Below are 24,082 nucleotides of genomic sequence, written 5' to 3' on the forward strand. Positions count from 1 at the left end.
GGGGCCCCTGTGTTAAGCGTCAGCGCGCTGGAGGGGATTGGTCCGATTCATATAACGAAGTCTGGTAGAGAAACAGTTAATTCAGCCTCATTTACTGCCTTTAAAAAAACATAGCTGATATGGCTAACATGCTTAAACAAATGTGGTTTCTACTGACAATTGAGATGTGCAAACTATGGCATAAGGGGATGACGAGCGGATAAGAGCTCATCCGTAATTTCGATTAAGACATTAATGAGCGAGCTAGGACGGACGTAGTCAATATAACTATTTGTTCAGCACTTTTGAAATGTACAGCGACATACTTCAGAACATGGGCCGTTCTTACAGTATTCTCCCTGTACATCAAGTCAGAACAGTAAGATAAATAAAGGGGGCATATAAGCAGACAATGAAAGCTCTTACAATATTTGATGATGATATTTCTCTAAAACAGGCTATAGGCTACATGTGCACCACCAAGTCAGAACAGTAGGCTGAATTACTAGGGGAAAATGGACCAAATTATTAGGGTGAGGCACATGGGCTACTACTAACAGCTTACTACACAACATACACTTAGTATTACTTTCTTAGCTACATTATACATATCTCCTTGGCATATTACATCATTTATGCAGTAGCATAAAAAACATTTTTGGACTCACCTTGTTGTGCTGGGCTCACTTGAACAGGAAGGAGGCACATTTCATGAGCACATTTTGTCATCAAACTTTGTCAACAAGGCCTCCCGAGTGACGCAGTGGTCTAAGGCACTACATCGCAGTGCTAGCTGTGCCACTAGAGACTATGGGTTCGAGTCCAGGCTCTGTCTCGTAGCCGGCCGCGACCGGGAGACCCACGGGGCGGCGCACAATTGGCCCAGCGTCGTCTGGGTTAGGGGAGGGTTTGGCCGGCAGGGATGTCCTTGTCCCATCGCTCACTAGTGACTCCTGTGCCGGGCCGGGCGCAGTGCATGCTGACACGGTCGCCAGGTGTACGATGTTTCCTCCGACACATTGGTGCAGCTGGCTTCCATGTTAAGTGGGCATTGTGTCAAGAAGCAGTGCGGCTTGGTTGGGTTGTGTTTCGGAGGACGCACGGCTCTTGACCTTCATCTCTCCCGAGTCCGTACGGGAGTTGCAGCGATGAGACAAGACTGTAACTACCAATTGGATACCACGTAATTGGGGAGCAAAAAATGTACCCAAGGTGCTTGAAAAATGTATAAATAAAAAACTTGGTCAACAAAATCCTTGTAGATTTTGCGGTGACATAGTGTTCCCATGAGTAACAGAACACTGAGCCAATCACGGTTCATCTAGAGAACATTACCAACACCTACGCTCTGTATTTTCCGCTGGCTGCCCCACCACCACAGAAAGCACTGAGCTAGGCTTAAACACCTGTATTTTGGAGCCGTCTTACTCAAGAAAGCAATATATACTGTATATATATATTGTTTGCAAACTGATATGTTTTAATACCAAAAGAACATGCAAAACAGGCAAAAAATAAATATATACAGTACCAGTTAAAAGTTTGGACACACCTACTCATTCCAGAGTTTTTCTTTATTTTTACTATTTTCTACATTGTACAATAATAGTGAAGACATCAAACCTATGAAATAACACATATGGAATCATGTAGTAACCAAAAAAGTGTTAAACTAATCAAAATATATTTTCGATTTTTCAAAGTAGCCACCCTTTACCTTGATGACAGCTTCGCACATTCTTGGCATTTTCTCAACCAGCTTTACCTGGAATGCTTTTCCAGGTAAAGGAGTTCCCACATATGCGGAGCACTTGTTGGCTGCTTTTCCTTCACTCTGCAGTCCAACTCATCCCAAACCATCTCAATTGGGTTGAGGTCGGGTAATTGTGGAGGCCAAGTCATCTGATGCAGCACTCCATCACTCTCCTTCTTGGTCAAATAGCCCTTACACAGCCTGGTGGTGTGTTGGGTCATTGTCCTGTTGAAAAACAAATGATAGTTCCACTAAGTGCAGAATGCTGTGCTAGCCATGCTGCTTAAGTGTGCCTTGAATTCTAAATAAACCACTGACAGTGTCATCAACAAAGCACCCCCACACATCACACCTCTTCCTCCATGCTTCGCAGTTGGAACCACACATGTGGAGATCATCCGTTCACCTACTCTGCGTCTCACAAAGACACGGTGGTCGGAACCAAAAATCTCACATTTGGACTAATCAGACCAAAAAGATTTTCACCGGTCTAATGTCCATTGCTCGTGTTTCTTGGCCCAAGCAAGTCTCTTCTTATTATTGGTGTCCTTTAGTAGTTGTTTCTTTGCAGCAATTCGACCATGAAGGCCTGATTCACGCAGTCTCCTCTGAACAGTTGATGTTGAGATGTGTCTGTTACTTGAACTATTTGGGCTGCAATTTCTGAAGCTGGTAACTCTAATGAACTTATCATCTGCAGCAGAGGTAACTCTGAATCTTACTTCCCTGTGGCGGTCCTCATGAAAGCCAGTTCCATCATAGCGCTTGATGGTTTTGGCGACTGCACTTGAAGAAACTTTAAAAGTTCTTAAAATTTTACGGATCAACTGACCTTCATGTCTTAAAGTAATGATAGACTGTCATTTCTCTTTGCTTATTTGAACTGTTCTTGCCATAATATGGACTTGGTCTTTTACCAAATAGGGCTATATTCTGTATACCACCCCTACCTTGTCACAACACAACTGATTGGCTCAAAGGCATTAAGGAAAGAAATTCCACAAATGTACTTTTAACAAGGCATACCTGTTAATTGAAATGCATTCTAGGTGACTACCTCATGAAGCTGGTTTATAATGCCAAGAGTGTGCAAAGCTGTCATCAAGACAAAATGTGGCTACTTTGAAGAATCTCAAATATAAAATATATTTTGATATGATTAACACTTTTTTGGTTACTACATGATTCCATATGTGTTATTTCATAGTTCGGGTGTCTTCACTATTATTCTACGATGTAGAAAATAGTAGAAATAAAGAAAAACCCAGGAATGAGTAGGTGTGTCCAAATGTTTGACTGGTACTGTATATGTATATATATATAGCTAGCCCCACCTGCCCTGAATAACGGGTCGCCACTGGTCTTCATTTGTAATCCGTCATGGACTGTAGCCTCTGCCACATGCGGTGGGCGTCGGATCCTGTTTAATATGATTCCACCTTATTCCTATATTGTCCTTTTGCTCGTTTGACTCTGCGGGGGTCATAGCTGGCCTTCTTGTACTTATTCCTGTCTTCGGCCGTAGCATCAGGGTTGTCTATGATAGTTTTGTGTGCGGTAGCCCTGCTCTTTAGTTTAGCGCCAACCTCGGTGTTAATCCAGGGTTTTTGATTGGGGAAGCAGAGAAACCTCACGGTGGGTACAACGTCGCCGATGTATTTTCTAATGAAACAGCCATATGTATTGGACTGAACATGGATCCAAGTTGTGGCTATTTGGGCTATTCATAATATCAGATGATGATATAGCCCACGTTTTCAGTCAATTGTCGAACTTTATTAGCCCATCATTATATTACATCACAATGTTATTAGTACATTGTCGTTATAGCCTTGATCTTTATTGGTAGATTATTGCAAAATGTACAGACTTTTTCCATAATTTAATAGAAACTACATTTTTTTATGCACAATAATTAGTTAATAAAACAGTAGGCCTATTTGATTTTAAATGACAAAAACCCAACACAGGCGCAGAATGTCGTCACAGAGTGTGGGAGTGGTTGTCCCTGGTGCTGAAAAAACTGGCTTGTGCGCGAGGATTTTACAGCATCGCCACATAGCACGAGCGTGCCATTGTTATTACCGGTATACATCAGTGGAGCCTATCCTGCGACAAACAGAGGACCTTGTCAGCCAAGAACCATTTGTCAAGACGTAAGATAATATTTTATTTTCAGAGCACCTTTGCTGGATAGTGGATACAGAATTACATGATGCTTTAACTAACAATACTGAAAGTTGATGTATTTTTTTATAGCGTGTAATAGTAATGTTAGTATTAACCCTTTTAACAATTGCCCAATAGGCATAAGAAAGAAACCAAATACAATAGCCTATAACCTAATTTTGTCCATTACGCTAGCAAGGCAAGATAGCTTGTTTACATAAAAATATATAAATGCACACAATTAAAAAACGGGTAACTTCCGAATTGAATGTCAATGCTGTCTAATATAATGTTTTGCCATGTTTTATTGTATGTAAATTCTTGGCACATTATCTCAGATATATTTAGAACTGCATGACCCATTTTCTGGAATAGTCTCCATCGTTCGCACAGATGACATGCCGTCAAAAAAGGGCATGTCATTAGAGAATCTATATTTACATGATTAAAGAATAGATAGATGTCCGAATCGAAATCGCCAGTCATTTCTCAAGCCCCAATGGGCGTCAACCACTGCACCATCATAGGCATCAATGATGCTTTTATATGGCTACGTCATATGGTGAATTTTCTCTGTAGCCGAATGGGTGTGGTATTGAAGACCGTTGATGCTCTTAATCAGTATTTGACAGTTCTACACAAAAGCATGACCTAATGGATAAGAACGATTGGTTCAAAGGGAATTTTAAAATCAGTTATGTAGAGCATCTTGATACTGGGACCTTTATCCACTGATAGACAATCATTCTTACCCCATTTAATATGTCATAACCTACTGACAGGGTGGGGTCATTTGTACCCTAAATGTTGATTTCATGCTACAGTAATTGCATTTTAACAGTTGATTTCATGCTACAGTAATTGCATTTTAACAACAGAATCTTGTCTCTGTGGTCCATTTTCACTATGTGCATTTTACATAATTTTGAGTGTTACATTTGTTTAACCACAGCCAGACTTGTGAGAGAAGTGTGTGGCCGTGTTATTGTATAACGACATTAGGCTTTTTATGTTTATCATTTAGTTTAGGAAATTCACATTCACACATGGGGAACCTATAATTATGTGGTCACAATTAACTTAGTAATTTTCAAAAAAGTATTATGCATATATCACACACACATTTCAAGATTAGATACAATTACAATCAGGTTATGTCAGGTTATGTTCACAAATATGCGACTCCACAGTATTGCAATCTAGGCCTAGCATTTCCATGTTAGGCTTTAGAACAAAGAACACAATCACCAGAAAGCTTATGTAACCTAGTTTGCTTCAGTTTGCCAACACTTAGGTCCAAATGAGCAATAAGGATTGACCTAAATCTGCATCTCAAGAAAAAGCTACTTAAATCCTTGTTCTTATGTAATGGCATAGATTTATCTTAACCTGAACGTTTTGGCTTGACTGGCTATCTCCTACCCATGGCATCTACAGTATAGGGTCCCTTTGGAATGAATGAAAAAATATCAGGGAGCCATTCAAAATTATAGGGACATAGTACTGGGTTACTAAGTGGAGTTGAAATATATGTAGAGACTAAGATGAGAGCAGTATCTATGTCTAATCTATTTCAAGCTATGACCCAAAATCACATTTTAATTTGGCCTCATTCCTCTTTTACATTCAGATAAAAATGCTGGTGAAATCAAACAGCGAGTATGACTCCTTCCTCTACTGGAGACAGCCCATCTCCGCCCCGGATCTGTCCGAGCTGGAAGACCTGGGTGTGACCAAAAGCAAGCCAACCAAGAAGAGCAAGAAGGCCACCAAGAAACAGAATGCCGCCCTAGCCAAGCAAAGGAAGCAGCAAGAGGCCGAATTGTTAGAGTACACCACCTTCAACTACTGGAGAGAGCCTATCCCCAGCATCGACCTCCTCGACTTCAACCTGCTTCTGTGAGGACCATCCCATCTCAGCCTCCCAGTCATAAGAACCTCCCTCTCCTCACACTCACCCTATCTGAATAACCATGGCTTTTGTCAAGATTCTGGTCCACCCAAGAAGAAGTACTGAATCTGTATTAGTCTGTACTGTGTTTTTTTGTATAACCTCTTAATAATACTGAAAGGATTAGGGGTAAATGTTTTAACTTGCAGGTGACTGGCACTGTGAATGACAGTATAGGCACTTCTGCTTAGGTTTTCTCCACATGCGGGCTACATAACTCGATTGGCTAATGTCAACGAACATAACTAGGTAGAAATGGCAACAAGGTCAGCCTTTAAATGAATATAAATAGTTCCATTGCATACTGACTGCAAGGCTTCTGTCTCACATTAAGGTCTTACACATTCATAATTTGTGAGGTAACTTGAGTATGCTACATCATATTTTTGAACACTAACAAATGCAAAGTGCTGCCTCATTTGAACTTAATGAAAATTCTTTCCCTTGACCTAAAACAACCTTGAAGGGTAGGGCCAACCTGAGCCTTGGAGTTTTCGCGTGTAGTATTAGTAGGAGAAAGTAAAGCAAAGCACCTCCACACAGAACAGATATTGTACAAGCACTTAGGGAGCCACAAACATGACTGTCTTTTGCGCTTTGTATTGGTTGCTTTGTGATTTGTTTCAGGCACTGAACTGACTGGCTCAAACCCACCCAATGAATTTTATTTATTAAGTATGCTGCTTTCAGGCTGCCCTGAGTAGGCCTCAACTGAGTGCAATGACTGAGGGTAAATGTTAGATTCCACAATGTAAGTTGTGCAAATGCAGAGCTGGCCAACTGTTTTCTTTATTTTCTGCATAGACTACTGCATTGTCCGATGTTTAGTTTGAATGTCAAGGAAAGAATGGATGGAAATGTTTAATGAAAAAAAGGGAAATACATGTTTTTAATTGTCAAGACTGATGTTGCAAGTGTTCCTGGAAGTACGGTAGTTCTAACTGGATACTTGTAATCATAAAGCTAACTTTTTGTGATATTGTGCAATGAGCAGTAAATTCCCAAATGTGACTCATCATACTTTGTCTTGACTTTTCTGAAATAAATGAAGATATCCTGTGCATATCAATCCACTTTGTTTACTGTGAGAAATAATCTCAAACTAAAGGGCTTAAACAGGCAGCATTTGTTCGGAGAGATAACTCACCATGAATCACTATTTGCTTCTTTTGAAATAAATGGAGAAACTAACGACACATTTCACGTACAAAAACATGTCGTAGGTTTGAGATGTCTCGTCAAACCGGCTTCAGTGTAGAAACGGCCATGCTCCTTGTAGGCATAACATTTACAGTTTATGTGAACGGGAGGTGTTGATAAAAAATAAAGTGAGGTCAATCTTCTAGAAGCTTCTTAAACACCAACAGCCAGAGTAGGCTATGGACTCCTGTTTTGTCCTTCGACACACAATAAAATATATGGTTTACTTATCCAAATCTAATAGCTTTTCCAGGATTCTTATTGGAATAATACTGCCAACAGCTTCCTTTGGGGGAATTGGTATACAACAAGGCTACAGTTTTCATACAATAGTAGCCTCTGTGAATGAAAAGCTCTGCCTATGACAGTACATTACTCTGGGACCGTTACACTTTGATTAAAATACCTAGGTGCACTGCACATTAGTATTCATTGTAGCCTATTTACTTACACCGACACATCGGACAGAGATTGGTAAAATGTTTATGGTTTTTATTAATTGGTTTTACATTGTTCAGTTTCACAGTAGTTACTGTATAACCGTAGATATTGACATACCAGTATTTAGTTAATTGCATTGGTTTACTGCATTTGTAAAATTAATCATAAAGGAATAGCCAACAGCTATTTCACATTAGCGATAATTGCGAACAGTGACATTGGAACATCACTTGCATGTCTCGAACCCAGGTTTCCTAGCCAATAGACAGACCAGACCTGCTAACCACTGCTCCAATAAGGGTTATCCATTTTGGGGGATCTTAAAAGGCCTACCTAGGCAAGTGTCATTACACCACAGACTTTCTAAACCCAGATGCGCAACATCTAGACTTCCGGGAACGCTTGCGAAACAGACCAGGTCCTGGTTTGAGAAGTCAATGAGAGAAGTGGAAAAGTATTCCTTCTCAAAACCTAAAGGCAGAACCTAGATTCAAGCCAATGTCTTAAGTAGTTGAAAATGTTATTACTCCAACCTCGTGAAGGTGACACTTATTATTATTTTTTAAACAACTTTATATCAAAGGAGTGCCTTTGATTTGACGGCCTGCACATGTGCAGTTCAGCGCGAGACGACCATTAGACCTGATGACGTGTTTCTACGCATGAGCTTTGCTAGCCAACATCGCCATGAGGGGGGGGGGGGGGGGGGACCCCTGACCCCAAGGGGGGCACACCCCACAGTTTGGGAACCACTGGCCTAGGCTACTAGCAGCTAGCATAAAAAACAGCCTATTAGATCACAAAAATGGGGCTATTAATCAGACAGAAACTATGCCAAACATCTGAGTACGCATCCTAGCAAATAAAACAGAAATCCATTAGAAATAGGCCTAACTGCCTGCGAATAAAGAGTGCTGCTCAAAGTGCACAGGACCGAATTTTCCCTCACAAACATGCTTTAAAACCCTATATATTATAGCTTGGTGAAGGGATGCAGGTCTCATCATGAGCGCTGATATATATATAAACGCAACATGAAACAATTTCAAAGATTTTACTGAGTTACAGTTCATATGAGGAAATCAGTCAATTGAAATAAATAAATTAGGCCCTAATCTATGGATTTGACAATTGGGAATACAGATATGCATCTGTTGGTCACAGATACCTTTAAAAAAAATGGGCCTCAGGATCTCATTCTGGTATTTCTGTGCATTCAACTTGGAATAGATCAAATGCAATTGTGTTCATTGTCCATAGCTTATGCCTGCCCATACCATAACCCAAACTGCTACAGACCTATATCTATCCTACCCTTCCTTTCTAAGGTCTTCAAAAGCTAAGTTAACAAACAGACCACCAACCATTTCGAATCCCACCGTACCTTCTCCGCTATGCAATCTGGTTTCCGAGCTGGTCATGGGTGTACCTCAGCCACACTCAAGGTCCTAAACGATATCATAACCGCCATCGATAAGAGACAATACTGTGCAGCTGTATTCATTACCTGGCCAAGGCTTTCGACTCTGTCAATCACCACATTCTTATCGGCAGACTCAATAGCCTTGGTTTCTCAAATGACTGCCTCGCCCGGTTCAACAACTACTTCTCAGACAGAGTTCAATGTGTCAAATCGGAGGGCCTGTCGTCCAGACCTCTGGCAGTGTCTATGGGGGTGCCACAGGGTTTAATCCTCGGGCCGATTCTTTTCTCTGTATACATCAATGATGTCGCTCTTGCTGCTGGTGATTCTCTGATCCACCTCTACGCAGACGACACCATTCTGTATCCTTCTGGCCCTTCTTTGGACACTGTGTTAACTAACCTCCAGACGAGCTTCAATGCCATACAACTCTCCTTCCGAGGCCTCCAACTGCTCTTAAATGCAAGTAAAACTAAATGCATGCTCTTCAACCGATCACTGCCCACACCTGCCCGCCCGTCCAGCATCACTACTCTGGACGGTTCTGACTTAGAATGTGTGGACAACTACAAATACCTAGGTGTCTGGTTAGACTGTAAACTCTCCTTCCAGACTCACATTAAGCATCTCCAATCCAAAATTAAATCTAGAATCAGCTTCCTATTTCGCAACAAAACATCCTTCACTCATGCTGCCAAACATACCCTCGTAAAACTGACTATCCTATCGATCCTTGACTTCTGCGATGTCATTTACAAAATAGCCTCCAACACTCTACTCAGCAAATTCGATGCAGTCTATCACAGTGCCATCCATTTTGTCACCAAAGCCCCTTATACTACCCACCACTGCGACCTGTATGCTCTCGTTGGCTGGCCCTCGCTTCATATTCGTCGCCAAACCCACTGGCTCCAGGTCATCTATACGTTTTTGCTTGGTAAAGCCCCGCCTTATCTCAGCTTAATGGTCACCATAGCAGCACCCACCCGTAGCACGCGCTCCAGCAGGTATATCTCACTGGTCCCCCCCAAAGCCAATTCCTCCTTTGGCCGCCTTTCCTTCCAGTTCTCTGCTGCCAATGACTGGAATGAACTGCAAAAATCACTGAAGCTGGAGACACATATCTCCCTCACTAACTTTAAGCACCAGCTGTCAGAGCAGCTCACAGATCACTGCACCTGTACATAGCCCATCCAACTACCTCATCCCTATACTGTTATTTATTTTGCTCCTTTGCACCCCAGTATCTCTACTTGCACACTCATCTTCTGCACATCTATCACTCCAGTGTTTAATTGCTATATTGTAATTATTTTGCCACTATGGCCTATTTATTGCCTTACCTCCCTTAACCTACCTCATTTGCACACACTGTATATAGACTTTTTCTATTGTATTATTGACTGTATGTTTGTTTATTCCATGTGTAACTCTGTGTTGTTGTTTGTGTTTCACTGCTTTGCTTTATCTTGGCCAGGTCGCAGTTGTAAATGAGAATTTGTTCTCAACTAGCCTACCTGGTTAAATAAAGGTGAAAAATAATTTTAAAAATAACCCCAACGCCACCATGGGGCACTCTGTTCACAAGGTTGACATCAGAAAACACGTGGTCCGCAGTTGTGAGAACGGTTGGACGTACCGACAAATTCTCTGAAACGATGGAGGCGGCTTATGGTAAAGAAATTAACATTAAATTCTCTGGCAATAGTTCTGGCGGACATTTCTGCAGTCAGCATGCCAATTGCACGCCCCCTCAAAATTTGAGACATTGTGGTATTGTTTTGTGGCAAAACTGCACATTTTAGTGGCCTTTTATTGTCCCCAGCACAAGGTGCACATGTGTAATGATCATGCTTTTTAATCAGCTTCTTTATATGCCACACCTGTGAGGGGGATGGATTATCATGGCAAAGGAGAAACCCTCACTAACAAGGATGTAAACAAATTTGTGCACAAAATTTGAGAGAAATAAGCTTTTTGTGCACATGGAAAATGTCTGCGATCTTTTATTTCAGCTCATGAAACATGGGACAAACACTTTACAAGTTGCGTTCATATTTTTTTTACAGCGTAAATTCAGTATCGCCTTTTTACCGTAATGGGTTAATTGGCCATTGAAGGGCTTGCTACTTTTTCATTCGCCCGCCCACAAGAGGGTTCAAAAAGCTCGATTTCCACCTCCGGTGTCGAGTTGCCGCCATCTTTGTATCCGTTTAAATACACAAATATAATTTATTTTCATTATCTAAGGTGAGGAGAACATTCCAAATAATTGGGTAAAGTCAAGGAACGTATGTCTGCAGCCTAAGAGCATTCATTTGAAGCCATATTGAGGTAAGACCTACACAACGTTAGCTTGCGTCCATTCGGGATTCCGCCTCCAGCTAGCTAGCTAACGTTAGCTGTTATTAAAGTTAGCCAGGCATTAGCTAACTATCTTAGTTCTGGCTAGTTACAAGACCGAGTAACACAGCAACGTGGTAGTTTCGAAGCTGGGACATTGTGCGAAAGTCCACATTAATCACGCGCACAAAACAGTTTGTAGAACTTTCCCATTTCTTTGGTGTGTGTTCATACTTTAAGTGTCGTTAACGTAGCTAGTATATGAAGTTATTGCTTGCGAACGTTAGCTAACTAGCTACATGGTTGGTTAGATAACAAACCTTGCGCCATCAGGCTCATAGGAGATTGTATAAATACTCGCACGGTAAAGGTGATGGCATCTCTTTGACAAAAAGCAATTATGAATTAATCGATAGTTAAAATCTGAAAAAAATGCGCGAAACCATTTGATGAAGCGTGCGAGAAAGAATGCTGTTGTTAACCGGATGTGGAAGTAGTTTTTTCTCTTCGTGTAAAATAGGAATTTCTCTGACTTCCCCCGGAAAACCAACAACTTAATATCAAAGAGTTTCCTGTCATGTATTTAAATGTCGTTGTTCGTGGTTGTTAAATAATGTAGGTGAATGATTTAATGGATAATGTAACACATGGCCGCCTCTTGTTCGTTTTCACCACCGAGGCGTATAAGATGGCTACTCATCGTCTTCATCTCCACGCTTTTGCTATGAAGAGAGCCTCATGTTATAGTGGGCTTTCATGATGTAGTAATAGTAAACCAACCAGCTAACTACAATGTAACGACAACCAAAAAAGTGCACATCAAGCTATTCACATTTTATTTTGTGTCCAACAACACACTGCGTGATTGTTTACGGATGCATAGGTCCGAGCAACGCGAATTCAACAGTATAACTAGCCTTTTTTTCCCTGTTGGACGTTATGTAAAACTACCATCACTCATATCAGCATTGAGCGATAACAAAGGGTTTCGAGTGATGTACGTTAGATCTGTAGCATAACCACTAACTTCGTTACTTTACAACATTAATTGTGTTTTGCACAAATGGGACGTCTGATAAGCATGTATCCGGGATTGGCTCGACTCATTCGCCTAAATTGCACGAGTCTGCAGCAACAATAAAAGCCCGTTTCTTCTCCAGAGATGTGTAGCCTAGACACTCCACAGAACGAAAGCGCGCCCCTTTGCTGCCGTGTGTTTTTTTGGGTCTATTTCACGATTGATTTCTTGCATTACTAACGTTAAGTTGTTAAACAAACCACATTTTATTTGTCACATGCTTCGTTAACAACAGCTGTAGACAAACAGTGAGATGCTTAGGGCCCTTCCCAACAACGCAGAGAGAAAAATAGGAACACGATGAATAAATACACAATGAGTAACGAGATCACTTGGCTATATACATGTGGTACCAATACCCAATCCATGTGGAGAGGTACGAGGTAATTTAGGTAGATATGTTACATATAGGTAGGGGTAAAGTGACTAGGAAACAGGATAGATGATAAACAGTAACCGCAGCATATGTGATGAGTCAAAGTTGTAAGTTCCATTACTACTATAATACTTCCATGGTGATTTCTGTTTAACAAAATTGATCAAGCATAGCATAGCTAATAACATAACTTTATGTATGTAATATCTGAAATGGGATTAAGACACTTATAGCTATGTTCAATTGTAAATATATGTACAGGGCACAGAGTCCTCTCATTTGATTAAAGTTAGCCAAAAATGCATGAGTACCCTAACCCATTATTGAGTTTCAAAAGTTGTCATAAAAGTACATACTTTATTAAGTAGGGCCCTGTGTTTTGGTAAATCATGTCATAAGACCTGGATTTTAACCTTTTTATTTTAAGTATTTTTCAGAAATTAGATTTGGACCAAAAATGAAAGCAATTCTCTGAGGATGGTGCTGGACCATCTGACATAAAAAGAAAGGGGGACAGTTTGATGATAAAAGGTTAAAATCCAGTTCATGTGACACGATTAACCAAAACAGGGCCCTATTTATGTGTACACTACATGAGCTGTAACAGGTAGGCAGGCCTACATTGTGTGAACGGTTAACTTCACAACCGCCTAATACTGTTTAACAGCAGACATAAGTCAGGCTACCACCTCAGTGAAAACATACTGCAACAGTTGCATACGTGTACAATCACAGGGCCAAATACTGCAACCTTTGTAATTGTGTTGTCTCAGATGTCGCTGGTGGATTTGGGGAAGCGGCTCCTTGAGGCCGCACGGAAAGGCCAGGACGATGAAGTCAGGACACTCATGGCCAATGGGGCTCCCTTCACCACAGACTGGGTAATGATTCCTGTCTTACCTTCTCTATCTGGGCAATTTTCATTATCTGCTTCAGTTTAACTAGTTTGACCCACCCTAGGGTTTTGGCTGTTTTGTGTGATGTAAATGTAAAACATTGTCTGAAGTGCCAGTCCGGTTCAACTTTATGGTGCTTTGACTCTTTATCCCTCATTCTCTTTGGCACTCTGAGCAGCTGGGCACATCTCCGTTGCACCTGGCCGCCCAACACGGACACTATTCCACCGCCGAGGTGCTGCTCAGGGCAGGCGTCAGCAGAGATGCCCGAACCAAAGTGGACAGGACCCCTCTGCACATGGCTGCTTCAGAGGGCCACAACGTCATTGTGGATCTATTAGTCAGGGTACACGTGTCTCTTTTCTAAGTTTTTAGCTGTTTACTGTGTGTTTAGGGTCTGACCTGGCCAATTCCTAATATAGTGCACTGCTTTTGACCAGAGGCCATTTTCAGATGCAGAGTCCTACTCTTTCTCTGACCAACATTTCTTAAATCTAAGTACACTAAAAAAAGTGGATACATGTGCGAAGAAAGCAGAAAATCTGCCAGCTGTCTTACCCTGTCCCCTTCATTTCTCCTGGTTCACTCTCTACAGAGTGGCGCAGACATTAATGCCAAAGACATGCTGAAGATGACTGCTCTCCACTGGGCCGCCCAGAATGGCCACCAAAGGGTAGCAGAGACGCTTGTCAAACATGGCGCCGATGTTCACGCTCTCAGTAAATTTGATAAGACGCCGTTTGACATCGCAGGAGACATCCAGAATGCAGACCTTATGCTCCTACTACAGGTAAGAACTTAAGTTGTATGTGGGGTCTTGTTGAGAGAAGGTTTCCATGCACTATTCTAGACTCCAATAATGTGTTTCTTATTTTTAACTTCTTTGACAGTATGCTCCTTTAGGATTACAATTAATTTACATAATTATCCATATACAGATGTTTTTGCATTGCTTCTTATTTCATTACACCACAGGTCTTTACACAACTGTCCTCTCCTTTGTTTGTAGTAACTGTTATGAGTTGAATCCTGGCATTCTCCCGTGTGTATATTTATATATATATTTATTTATTTTTTACATGTCTATTTATTTGTATGTATGTGTGCTCTGATAGTGTTGTTGACAATGTTTGTCTATAGGAGGGAATGCAGAACCAGGTGAACATGAACGCAGAGGCTGGCATGACGGGGAGCTCGGCCCAGCCTCAGTTTATCATCCAGGGCATCCCAGGGCTCCCGGGGGGTGTGGTCAACCTGGCGGACCTCCTCAACAACATCAACTCGGGTAGCTACTGGGTTTATACAGACACCAAACCTCCTTCAGTTAGGCTAGGGTTCATACTATTTGAAATGACTGGTCTTCTGATGAAGGGTTTGTGGATGTTAAAAACAAAGGAGGTTGGTGGCACCTTAATTGTGGAGGACGGGCTCGCGGTAATGACTGGAGCGGAATGGTATCAAATAGATCCACGTGTTTGATACCATTCCATTTGCTCCAGCCATTATTATGAGCCGTCCTACCATCAGTAGCCTCCACTGGTTATGGAAAGAAAAGGCCAGCCAGTCGGGTAAAAATGACCTGGTTTCTCCAGTTAACGGCTACATCTGTTCAAGGATCCCCCTGCCTCAGAGAGAAATGCCCCACGCTTCGTTGTTTACTCTAGTCTAGTGCCTAGTACCTGGCCTTTATCACTCTGATCTCATAAACTGATAGGGTCTGCTGATGCTGTGTGGTCCCACACAATGGGGTATTGACCAAAATGTGAGATGTGGGAATCAAAGGTCATGCAGAAAAGAATCATTGATTCTCACCGACCGATGGAAATGCTTTCTCACAGCTTGAATTCCTTTGCGCTTTACCTTGTTACTTCTGTATGTAATGCTTATTTAAATGACAAGATTGAGCCCCCACTTTGACTGCCACAAAGTACAGTCCAAAATATGTACAGTACCAGTCAAAAGTTTGAACACACCTACTCATTCCAGGCTTTTCTTTTTTTTGTTCAAATATTTTTTATTGAACACACATGAATGGTGTATAGGTATTTTATAGAAAAGACAAGTATGCAATTCTTTATATAAACATAAAAGAGCAGACGGCTACGAAAAGACCCAAAGTTATAGGTACAAACTAAATAAGACATACAGAAAGAGGATTCACCAACCCCCTGGGCAAGCACATGCCGCCCAAGGGTATATTAAAATATCACAAGTGACAGTGCTTTAAAATGTACAAAATCACAGCACCAAATGGTCCAAATAAGAGAGGAGATTGCCAGATTTGATAAAATGTTGATAATTTATTGCTCAGAATATATCTGTGTAGTGTTTGCCAAATCGCTGAGCCATAATTTGGTAGAAGAAACTTCCTTCCTTTTCCAAAACCACAAGATACATTTTTTTGCTGAAATAAGGCTGTAAGAGATTAGTTGTTTTGAGGGGTTGGTTAATCTGTTTAGGGTTTCTGACACTCCCAGAATGATCAGAAGCGGGTCTGGGTCAATTGAAGTCTCCAGAACTTCAGAGAGGATCTTAAAAATTCCACACCAACAACCATAAAAGTTAGAGCATAGGGCAAAGCAGTGGAGTAGTGGACCCTTCACAGTATGACATTTATCACACACAGGGGATGTATCAGGAAATGTCCTATGCTGCTTAGTTTTGGAATGGTGTAATCTGTGTAATACCTTGCTTTGTATGAGACGATGTCTGGAGTTAATGGAGCAGGTGTGTATATACTCCAAGCGATCTTCCCAGTCTGCCACAGAAATGTCAGTCCCTAGCTCTTCCTCCCATTTTGCCTTAATGGCATCTGTAGAAGGTGCGCTAACAGATTGAAAAGCGTCATATAGACAAGAGATCAGTTTGCCTGAGGTGGGACACATTTTTATGCATCCGTCAAACATGGAAGGTTTAGCGTTTCCAAATGTCGGAAGATGTTTTCTAACAGTCTCTAATCTGTAAGTATCTGAAAAAGTTACTTCTGGGAAGATTATAGGTTTCCCTCAGCAAATCAAAGGAGGCAACGGTCCCTTCTATATATCCCATATGGTATTGATCCCGAGCTCTCCCCATCGCTTAAAGGCGTTGTCAAGGTTAGAGGGGGCAAAGGAGGGATTCCTGGCAATAGGAAGCAGGAATGATATTGGTTTAAGGTCAAAATGGACCTTTATTTGCTTCCAGATGCGGACTGTGCTATGTATAATAGGATTGTTACTATAAAGTGACCTCCAAATTCACTGGGGACAAAACCGCTGTGCCAATAGAGAAGGGTTGGCAATCCTCACGCTCCATATTCCAGAGTTTTTCTATATTTGTACTATTTTCTACATTGTAATAATAGTGAAGACATACACTATGAAATAACACATGGAATCATGTAGTAACCAAAAAAGTGTTGAACAAATCAAAATATATTTGAGATTCTTCAAAGTAGCCACCCTTTGCCTTGATGACAGCTTTACACACTTGGCATTCTCTCAACCACCTTCATGAGGTAGTCACCTGGAATCCATTTCAATTAACAGTTGTGCCTTGTTAAAAGTAAATTTGTGGAATTTCTTTCCTTGCGTTGTGACAAGGTAGGGGAGGTATACAGAAGATGGCCCTATTTAGTAAAAGACCAATTTCATATTATGGCACGAACGGCTCAAATAAGCAAAGAAATACTACAGTCCATCATTACTTAAAGACATGAAGGTCAAGTCAATCCGGAAAATTTCATGAACTTCAAGTGCAGTCGCAAAAACATCAAGCGCTATGATGAAACTGGCTCTCATGATGACCGCCATAGGAAAGGAAGACCCCGAGTTACCTCTGCTGCAGAGGATAAGTTCATTAGTTACTAGCCTCAGATTACAGCCCAAATAAATGCTTTACAGTTCAAGTAACAGACACATATCAACATCAACTGTTCAGAGGATACTGTGAATCAAGCCTTCATGGTCGAATTGCTGCAAAGAAACCACTGAAGGCCACCAATAAGAAGAAAAGACTTGCTTGGGCCAAGAAACACGAGCAATGGACATTAGAGTGATGGAAATCTGTCCTTTTGGGTCCAATTGTGAGATTTTTGGTTCCAACCGCTGTGTCTTTGTGAGACGCAGAGTAGGTGAACGGATGATTTACCCATGTGTGGTTCCTACCGGGAAGAATGGAGGAGGTGTGGGGGTGCTTTGCTGGTGACACTGTCAGTGATTTATTTAGAAATCAAGGCACACTTAAGCAGCATGACTACCACAGCATTCTGCAGCGATACGCCATCTGTTCCGGTTTGCGCTTAGTGGGATTATTTGGTTTTCAACAGGACAATGACCCAACACACCTCCAGGCTGTGTAAGGGCTATTTGACCAAGAAGGGGAGTGGAGTGCTGCATCATATGACCTGGCCTCCACAATCACCTGACCTCAACCCAATTGAGGTTTGGGATGAGTTTCACCGCAGAGTGAAGGAAAAGCAACCAACAAGTGCTCAGCATATGTGGGAACTCCTTCAAGACTGTTGGAAAAGCATTCCAATTGAAGCTGGTTTAGAGAATGCCAAGAGTGTGCAAAGCTGTCAAGGCAAATGGTGGCTACTTTGAAGAATCTAAAATATTTTGATTTGTTTAACACTTTTTTTTGGTTCCTACATTATTCGATATGTGTTATTTCATATTTTTGATGTCTTCACTATTATTCTACATAAAAATAGTAAAAATACAGAAAAACACTTGAATAGGTAGGTGTCCAAACTTTTGACTGGTACTGTATATAGGCTTAAACATGAACTATTTCCTAATACAAGAACGACGGTCGACACAAAGTTAACCTTTTCCCCCGCTCTCCCTCTGTTTGACCCCTTGTCTGACAGCAGGTGACTCGGAGGAAGCCATAGCAGCCAATTCTTTGGACCCCGGCAGCATCCAGCACATGGTGAACGAGCAAGGTCAAAGGGTTATCACCATAGTGACCGACCAACACGGTAACCTGCAGACTGGAGGGCTTGGTCAGCCATTCTTTGTCACCATGCAGCATGGACAACAGAGTAAGAGAACGTCTCACTTTTGGTCACTTAACGGTGCTCATTTCAGCCTGTAGCCACTTCCCATAGCCTCTATCCATTTGGGAACAGGTTCTTGGACCCTACTCTCGGACTGAAAAAGCATGCTCAGTGGAGAATCTCAATTGATAGCTGTTTTGAGTCTAGGAGTAGGTGTTTATCTGTGTCTGGGAAACCAGCATTTGGTGTTCTAATGCTGCATTCATAACCAAGTGGGAAGGTGGTCTTACCACATACTGTACGACTGGGAAAATCCACTATCGCCCCTCCAACTGGTAATTACTAGTAGGAAACTCGCCTGTCATCCCTCAGCTTTGACCTCTCCCACATGCTTACCTCTGACGTCACCTAATAAGGAAATTACCATCAGCATTTGTCACTTAAATGCAACAACAAAACATTGTTTTTTTAATAAATCTGTTAATATGGTTGACACAGATTGTTGGCCATTAGCCAATCATCCTTTCTCAAAGACTTCAAAGAACGTGAATGCATCCAACCGGTATTTGTGACTTCACAACTGGCAATTACCATCTTCTCACTTTATAAACGCAGCATTAAAGCGGTAGGTAAGTTTAGCCACATGGTGGAATGTTCACTTAACCTACAAGAAACCTTATTGTTGTGACAGTGTTGTACCTTGTATTTGTAGACAACAGTTTTTAGCTTTCTGGCAGATCGTTTTGTTCTAGTTCCTTTGTAGAACATTGTGTACTACTTCGTCATTAATGTAGTTTATTAATAAACCTAATAGTCCCGTTCGATACTATGTTCCTTCAGGCTCTGAGCTGTTGTCTGTTGATTTGCAGTGTTGGCGATGCCAGCCAATCAGGTGACAGAGGAGGTGGTTGAGGAGGAACCCCAGCCCCCGCCTGCCCGCAAGAGGAAACTCGAGGCCTCGGCCAACCACATGGAGTCTGGAGACACGGTCGGCGGGGGGGGGGGGGGCACATTTTCTCTTGTGCAACACATTGAACTGATATGCTTCTGCCATTTAACTGGTTTCTGACTCAAGCAAAATGTTATGTTAATTTATTTTGTATTGCATATTTCTCTAGAGATTCTAGACGCTGCTGTGAAATTTTGGGGGGGCTTAAATTAGAAAACAAACCCTTTAACTTATTTTGGTACTTTGATACTGTGCAGTTGGCACAGGTGAAGTGCAAGTGTGTGAACTTCGGTCTGACCTTTCTGTCCCTTTCTCCTCTTCTCCATCCATCTGTCCAGGAGCAGTTACAGAGGCAGCTGCAGGAGGCCAACCGGAAAGCCCAGGAGTACCGGCAGCAGCTGATGTGCAAAGAGCAGGAAGCAGAGCAGTACCGTATGAAGCTGGAGGCCATGTCGCACAGCCATACCAACGGCACCTTGGAGCAGGAGGAAGTGGTTGAGGAGGAGGAGGAGGAGGAGGAGGTGGTGGTGCTCCAGGAGGGAGACATCATCATCAAGACGGAGGAGCTGGACTCGGCCGAGGAGCAGGTGACGCTGGTGGAGTCGGTGCCCTCCCACACCGAGGTCATCTCATAACATCAGACAGACTGATGTCACTGACGGAAGGAGAAATGGACATGAACTCAGGCGACGGGGCAGCCTATCAGCGTTTTCATAGCTCTTTGTTAAGTTTTTCCCCTTCTGATTTTCTTGTTTTGTTTTTGAACTATATTTACTTACTTTCTGCCATTTCAGTAGTTTTTTTTCTCTCAATCATGTTTTTTTTTTTTAACAAGTAGTGAAGTGATGAGCTGAATAGGAGGTGCATCACAGGTTGGTTGATGAGCCAGAATGGGACCTGCTCAGCCTGTGGATAAGGTTTCCTGCCTGAAAAACGTATATGCTATCTGAGAGAAACGGGTCACTCAGTCTCTGTCTATGGTGTCTGAGACATGTCAATGGTGTGGGAAATACATTTTCATGTTGCCAACTACATATCATAAGATGTCCAAGACATGTCCATCCATGGTGCCAGAGGACCAGTCTGTGGAGAGAACACTGTTTGTTTTTGTTCAGTTCCTTTGGGTCTCAAGTCGCCCTCTGCCTCACTCCTCCATCCTACCACCCACCATCATGGGCTCCACTGCAATGGGAATTGTATTTATTCTTTTCAAATAGGTATTCTTAGTCTTATAGGACAAATGACAGGGCATGCAGTTGGCAACAGTCATTCCCAGCATTTATTGGACTCTGCATTCACAATGTAATAATGAATTGTTTCCAAGTTGGGAATTGCAGTGTTTTGACTTTCATGGCACCACCTTAGCTTTGTCCTCTGTGGTTGTTATGGTCTGTGCCACTTCCAGAGTGCAGTGGCGATTATAGGTTTACTGTTGCAAAAGCCACAACCCCCCCTCACTGCTGATGTCAATACAAAGAATAACCTCCTCCCGTTTCAAGGCCCCTGTGGCTTTAATCACTAGTAGTCCCACTCCCCAAAGCCGGAGAAGGACAGGAATAAGGCTTTCAGATTGCTGTGTTCTTATGACAATGACTATTTCCCATGTCCCGACACTTGTTTCTGCTACAGTTACTGTGTCGTTTTGTCTTCTCCCACCCTGAATGAGAATGTGGTCAACTTCTGGGTTAACATTCATCTCTCAGGGTTGAAGGGTGTTAATGGAAAGTCATCTCTGCCTGCTATTCAGTAAGGGCCAATCTAAACTTGAGATGCCAGAGCTGATTTAAGTTGTGCCTACATTTTGCATTGACGTCAATGGGGGGGATTTCCACTGAAATTAGAGTTCAGATTGTGGATCTCAAGTTCTGACGTATCGGATGCTCTTGCCCAGGTTTAAAATTACTTTAGTGGGTCTAACAGCAATTTGAGTTTAACCATGTTGAGCGACAGATATAAATACACGCACACCAATTTGAACATTAAAATAATGTGAATATACACTGATCTGTGGTCAGTTTGAGAGGAGTACATCTTGTATAATTAATTTTCCAACATGGCTAACTGGGTGGATGAAATACACCACAGTTTTTGAGTTTCAGAATTGAAACCCCCCCAGACAACCTCTTTACTTGGTGGAAGAGGCCTGCTGTTTTGCTGGAATACCGTTCCTATGGCGGTCTCCACTCACCCATTGTAAACTTAGACCGCTCTCTTCCTTTGAGAAGTCGATGTTCTCCACGAGTATGATATTTTTTTATAAGCTCTCAGCAAGCCTTTTTATTATGTACATATAAAATTGTATTTTTAAGTGTATCTGAATGCTTTGGAATGTAGACTGCCTATATATGAGTTGTAAGCACATTGTCCCTTTTTAGTTTAGCATCTCTTTGCCAGATTGTATAGGTGAACGTGTATGCACCAAATTATTAAATAATTCCATTTGACGGGTTTATAGATCTACCTGTTTTGCTACTGCTCTCAGTTAAGGGCACTTGACCGAGCCATGAATGACTTTGTGTGGACTTAGCTTGCTTTGATTTAAAAGTATGAAACTCCCTTTTTAAAATGTTACAACTGGTTTCTGGAACATGCTTTGAAGTGTTTGTTGAATAACTTCGGTCTTCTCAGAGATGGAGAACCGGTTGCGCTGTACCATTTCCTCCGATTTGTTTTAGACATTGTTCCATATTGACCAGCAGGTGGCACTACACTAACGGACTGGTCTGTGAAATGAAATTGAACAGGGATCATATCTATATTTCTTACCCTCAAATGAGTCGATTTGCTGCTAATACAGAAAGTGAAACGACTGTAGAGTATCATACGGTGACGTTGAAGATTTATTAAATGCATTCCTTTTTCTAACTCATTTATGTAAGGTGATATTTCACTTGTACTGCCTACCTGGATAACATAATTGAAAATAAAATACAAGCTCGTACCTGCAAATGATGTGGATCTTGGGTTCAAAGACTAATTCTATATCCTCACTGTAGTCAAGATCCTTCACTCACTAGTGTCCCTCAGCCACATTTTAAAGGAAAGCTACACCCCAAAACTATCTTTTTGTTATTTTTATCGACAATGGACAGAGTTTCCTTTAACTTCCCTCATTTGATGCATGCAGGCCAAGTTCTCCAACTGTTTGGGAATTGCAATGTCGAACAGCTATTCCTGGCACTGCAGTGAAGTTACCTGTATTGTGAAGCTTTAGAGTGTCTGATCTGACTTTTACCATAAAGTATCTCACCAAAGCATCTGAAAACATTCTGATATAAAGACTAATGGAATATACCAGATCCAGAATTCTAATTCTATCTCTAATGGGATACAGTAGACAGAACACGATCAGGGACTTTCCTCTTGACAGTTTTGAGAAGATAAGGAACGATGGTCTTGCCACAAGAATGAATGTGTAACAACTAATGTAGGATAGTTTTGTATTGTTTTTTTCTTCCAAGAGAAGTTTATGAACTTTTTTAAAGAATCAAATAAATGCGAACGAGGGAGAACTGCTTTTTTTTGTAGCAACATTTGGGTTACCCTACAATAACCTGTGTAATAGATGCTTCTAGTATGTCATTTCTGCCTGCTGCTGTAACCCCTGTTTGCATACAGTTAAAGTCAGGAGTTTACATACACTTAGGTTGGAGTCATTAAAACTAGTGTTTCAACCACTCCACAAATTTCTTGTTAACAAACTATAGTTTTGTCAAGTCGGTTAGGACATCTACTTTGTGCATGACAAGTAATTCTTCCAACAATTGTTTACAGATTATTTCACTTACAATTTACTGTATCACAATTCCAGCGTGTCAGAAGTGTATATGTACACTAAGTCGACTGTGCCTTTTAAACAGCTTGGAAAATTCTAGAAAATTATGTCATGGCTTTAGACGCTTCTGATAGGCTAATTGACATAATTTGAGTCAATTGGAAGTGTACCTGTGGATGTATTTCAAGGCCTACCTTCAAACCCAGTGCCTCTTTGCTTGACATCATGGGAAAATCAAAAGAAATCAGCCAAGACCTCAGAAAAAAAATTGTAGAGCTCCACAAGTCTGGTTCATCTTTGGGAGCAATTTCCAAATGCCTGAAGGTACCACGTTCATCTGTACAAACAATAGTACGCAAGTATAAACACCATGGGACCACGCAGCCGTCATACCGCTCAGAAAGGAGATGCGTTCTGTCTCCTAGAGATGAACGTACTTTGGTGCGAAAAGTGCAAATCAATCCCAGAACAACAGCAAAGGACCTTGTGAAGATGCTGGAGGAAACAGGTACAAAAGTATCTATATTCACAGTAAAACGAGTCCTATATCGACATTGCCGCTGAGCAAGGAAGAAGCCACTGCTCCAAAACCACCATAAAAAAGCCAGACCATAAAAAAGCCAGACTACGGTTTGCAACTGCACATGGGGACACAGATCGTACTTTTTGGAGAAATGTCCTCTGGTCTGATGAAACAAAAATAGAACTGTTTGGCCATAATGACCATCGTTATGTTTGGAGGAAAAAGTGGGAGACTTGCAAGCCGAA

The 24,082-nt window shown here is 41.6% G+C and overlaps 2 protein-coding genes across 5 annotated transcripts; both read left to right on the forward strand.

The window, feature by feature from the left end:
- Nucleotides 1-3,748: 3,748 nt before the first annotated feature.
- On the forward strand, nucleotides 3,749-6,921 carry LOC120022709 (protein AF1q-like). The gene is made up of 2 exons (XM_038966693.1): nucleotides 3,749-3,888; nucleotides 5,532-6,921. The coding sequence occupies exon 2, from the start codon at nucleotides 5,538-5,540 to the stop codon at nucleotides 5,802-5,804; it is 267 nt and encodes an 88-aa protein (XP_038822621.1). The 5' UTR covers nucleotides 3,749-3,888; nucleotides 5,532-5,537; the 3' UTR covers nucleotides 5,805-6,921.
- A 4,155-nt stretch (nucleotides 6,922-11,076) lies between these two features.
- Nucleotides 11,077-22,488, forward strand: LOC120022497 (GA-binding protein subunit beta-2-like). Of its 4 annotated transcripts, none has more exons than XM_038966436.1 (8): nucleotides 11,077-11,250; nucleotides 13,487-13,594; nucleotides 13,788-13,955; nucleotides 14,205-14,399; nucleotides 14,750-14,894; nucleotides 18,462-18,635; nucleotides 19,460-19,578; nucleotides 19,878-22,488. In XM_038966436.1, the coding sequence occupies exons 2-8, from the start codon at nucleotides 13,487-13,489 to the stop codon at nucleotides 20,172-20,174; spliced, it is 1,206 nt and encodes a 401-aa protein (XP_038822364.1). In that variant the 5' UTR covers nucleotides 11,077-11,250; the 3' UTR covers nucleotides 20,175-22,488. The 4 variants fall into 4 exon arrangements, with proteins under 4 accessions (XP_038822364.1, XP_038822367.1, XP_038822366.1 ...); XM_038966439.1 differs by having other exon boundaries at nucleotides 18,465-18,635; XM_038966438.1 differs by lacking the exon at nucleotides 11,077-11,250 and adding an exon at nucleotides 11,355-11,479.
- The last annotated feature ends 1,594 nt before the right edge of the window (nucleotides 22,489-24,082 follow it).

The sequence above is a fragment of the Salvelinus namaycush genome, chromosome 27 (genome assembly GCF_016432855.1).
Source record: "Salvelinus namaycush isolate Seneca chromosome 27, SaNama_1.0, whole genome shotgun sequence".
In the NCBI taxonomy this organism is placed as follows: domain Eukaryota; kingdom Metazoa; phylum Chordata; class Actinopteri; order Salmoniformes; family Salmonidae; genus Salvelinus; species Salvelinus namaycush.

What these genes read in the sequence shown, in the direction of transcription:
- LOC120022709 (XM_038966693.1), top strand. Translation starts at nt 5,538, where the DNA reads ATGCTGGTGAAATCAAACAGCGAGTATGACTCCTTCCTCTACTGGAGA.
- LOC120022497 (XM_038966436.1), top strand. Translation starts at nt 13,487, where the DNA reads ATGTCGCTGGTGGATTTGGGGAAGCGGCTCCTTGAGGCCGCACGGAAA. An exon ending in CTCCCTTCACCACAGACTGG is followed by an intron (nt 13,595 to 13,787) that starts GTAATGATTCCT and finishes CACTCTGAGCAG; the next exon opens with CTGGGCACATCTCCGTTGCA. An exon ending in ACCTTATGCTCCTACTACAG is followed by an intron (nt 14,400 to 14,749) that starts GTAAGAACTTAA and finishes GTTTGTCTATAG; the next exon opens with GAGGGAATGCAGAACCAGGT.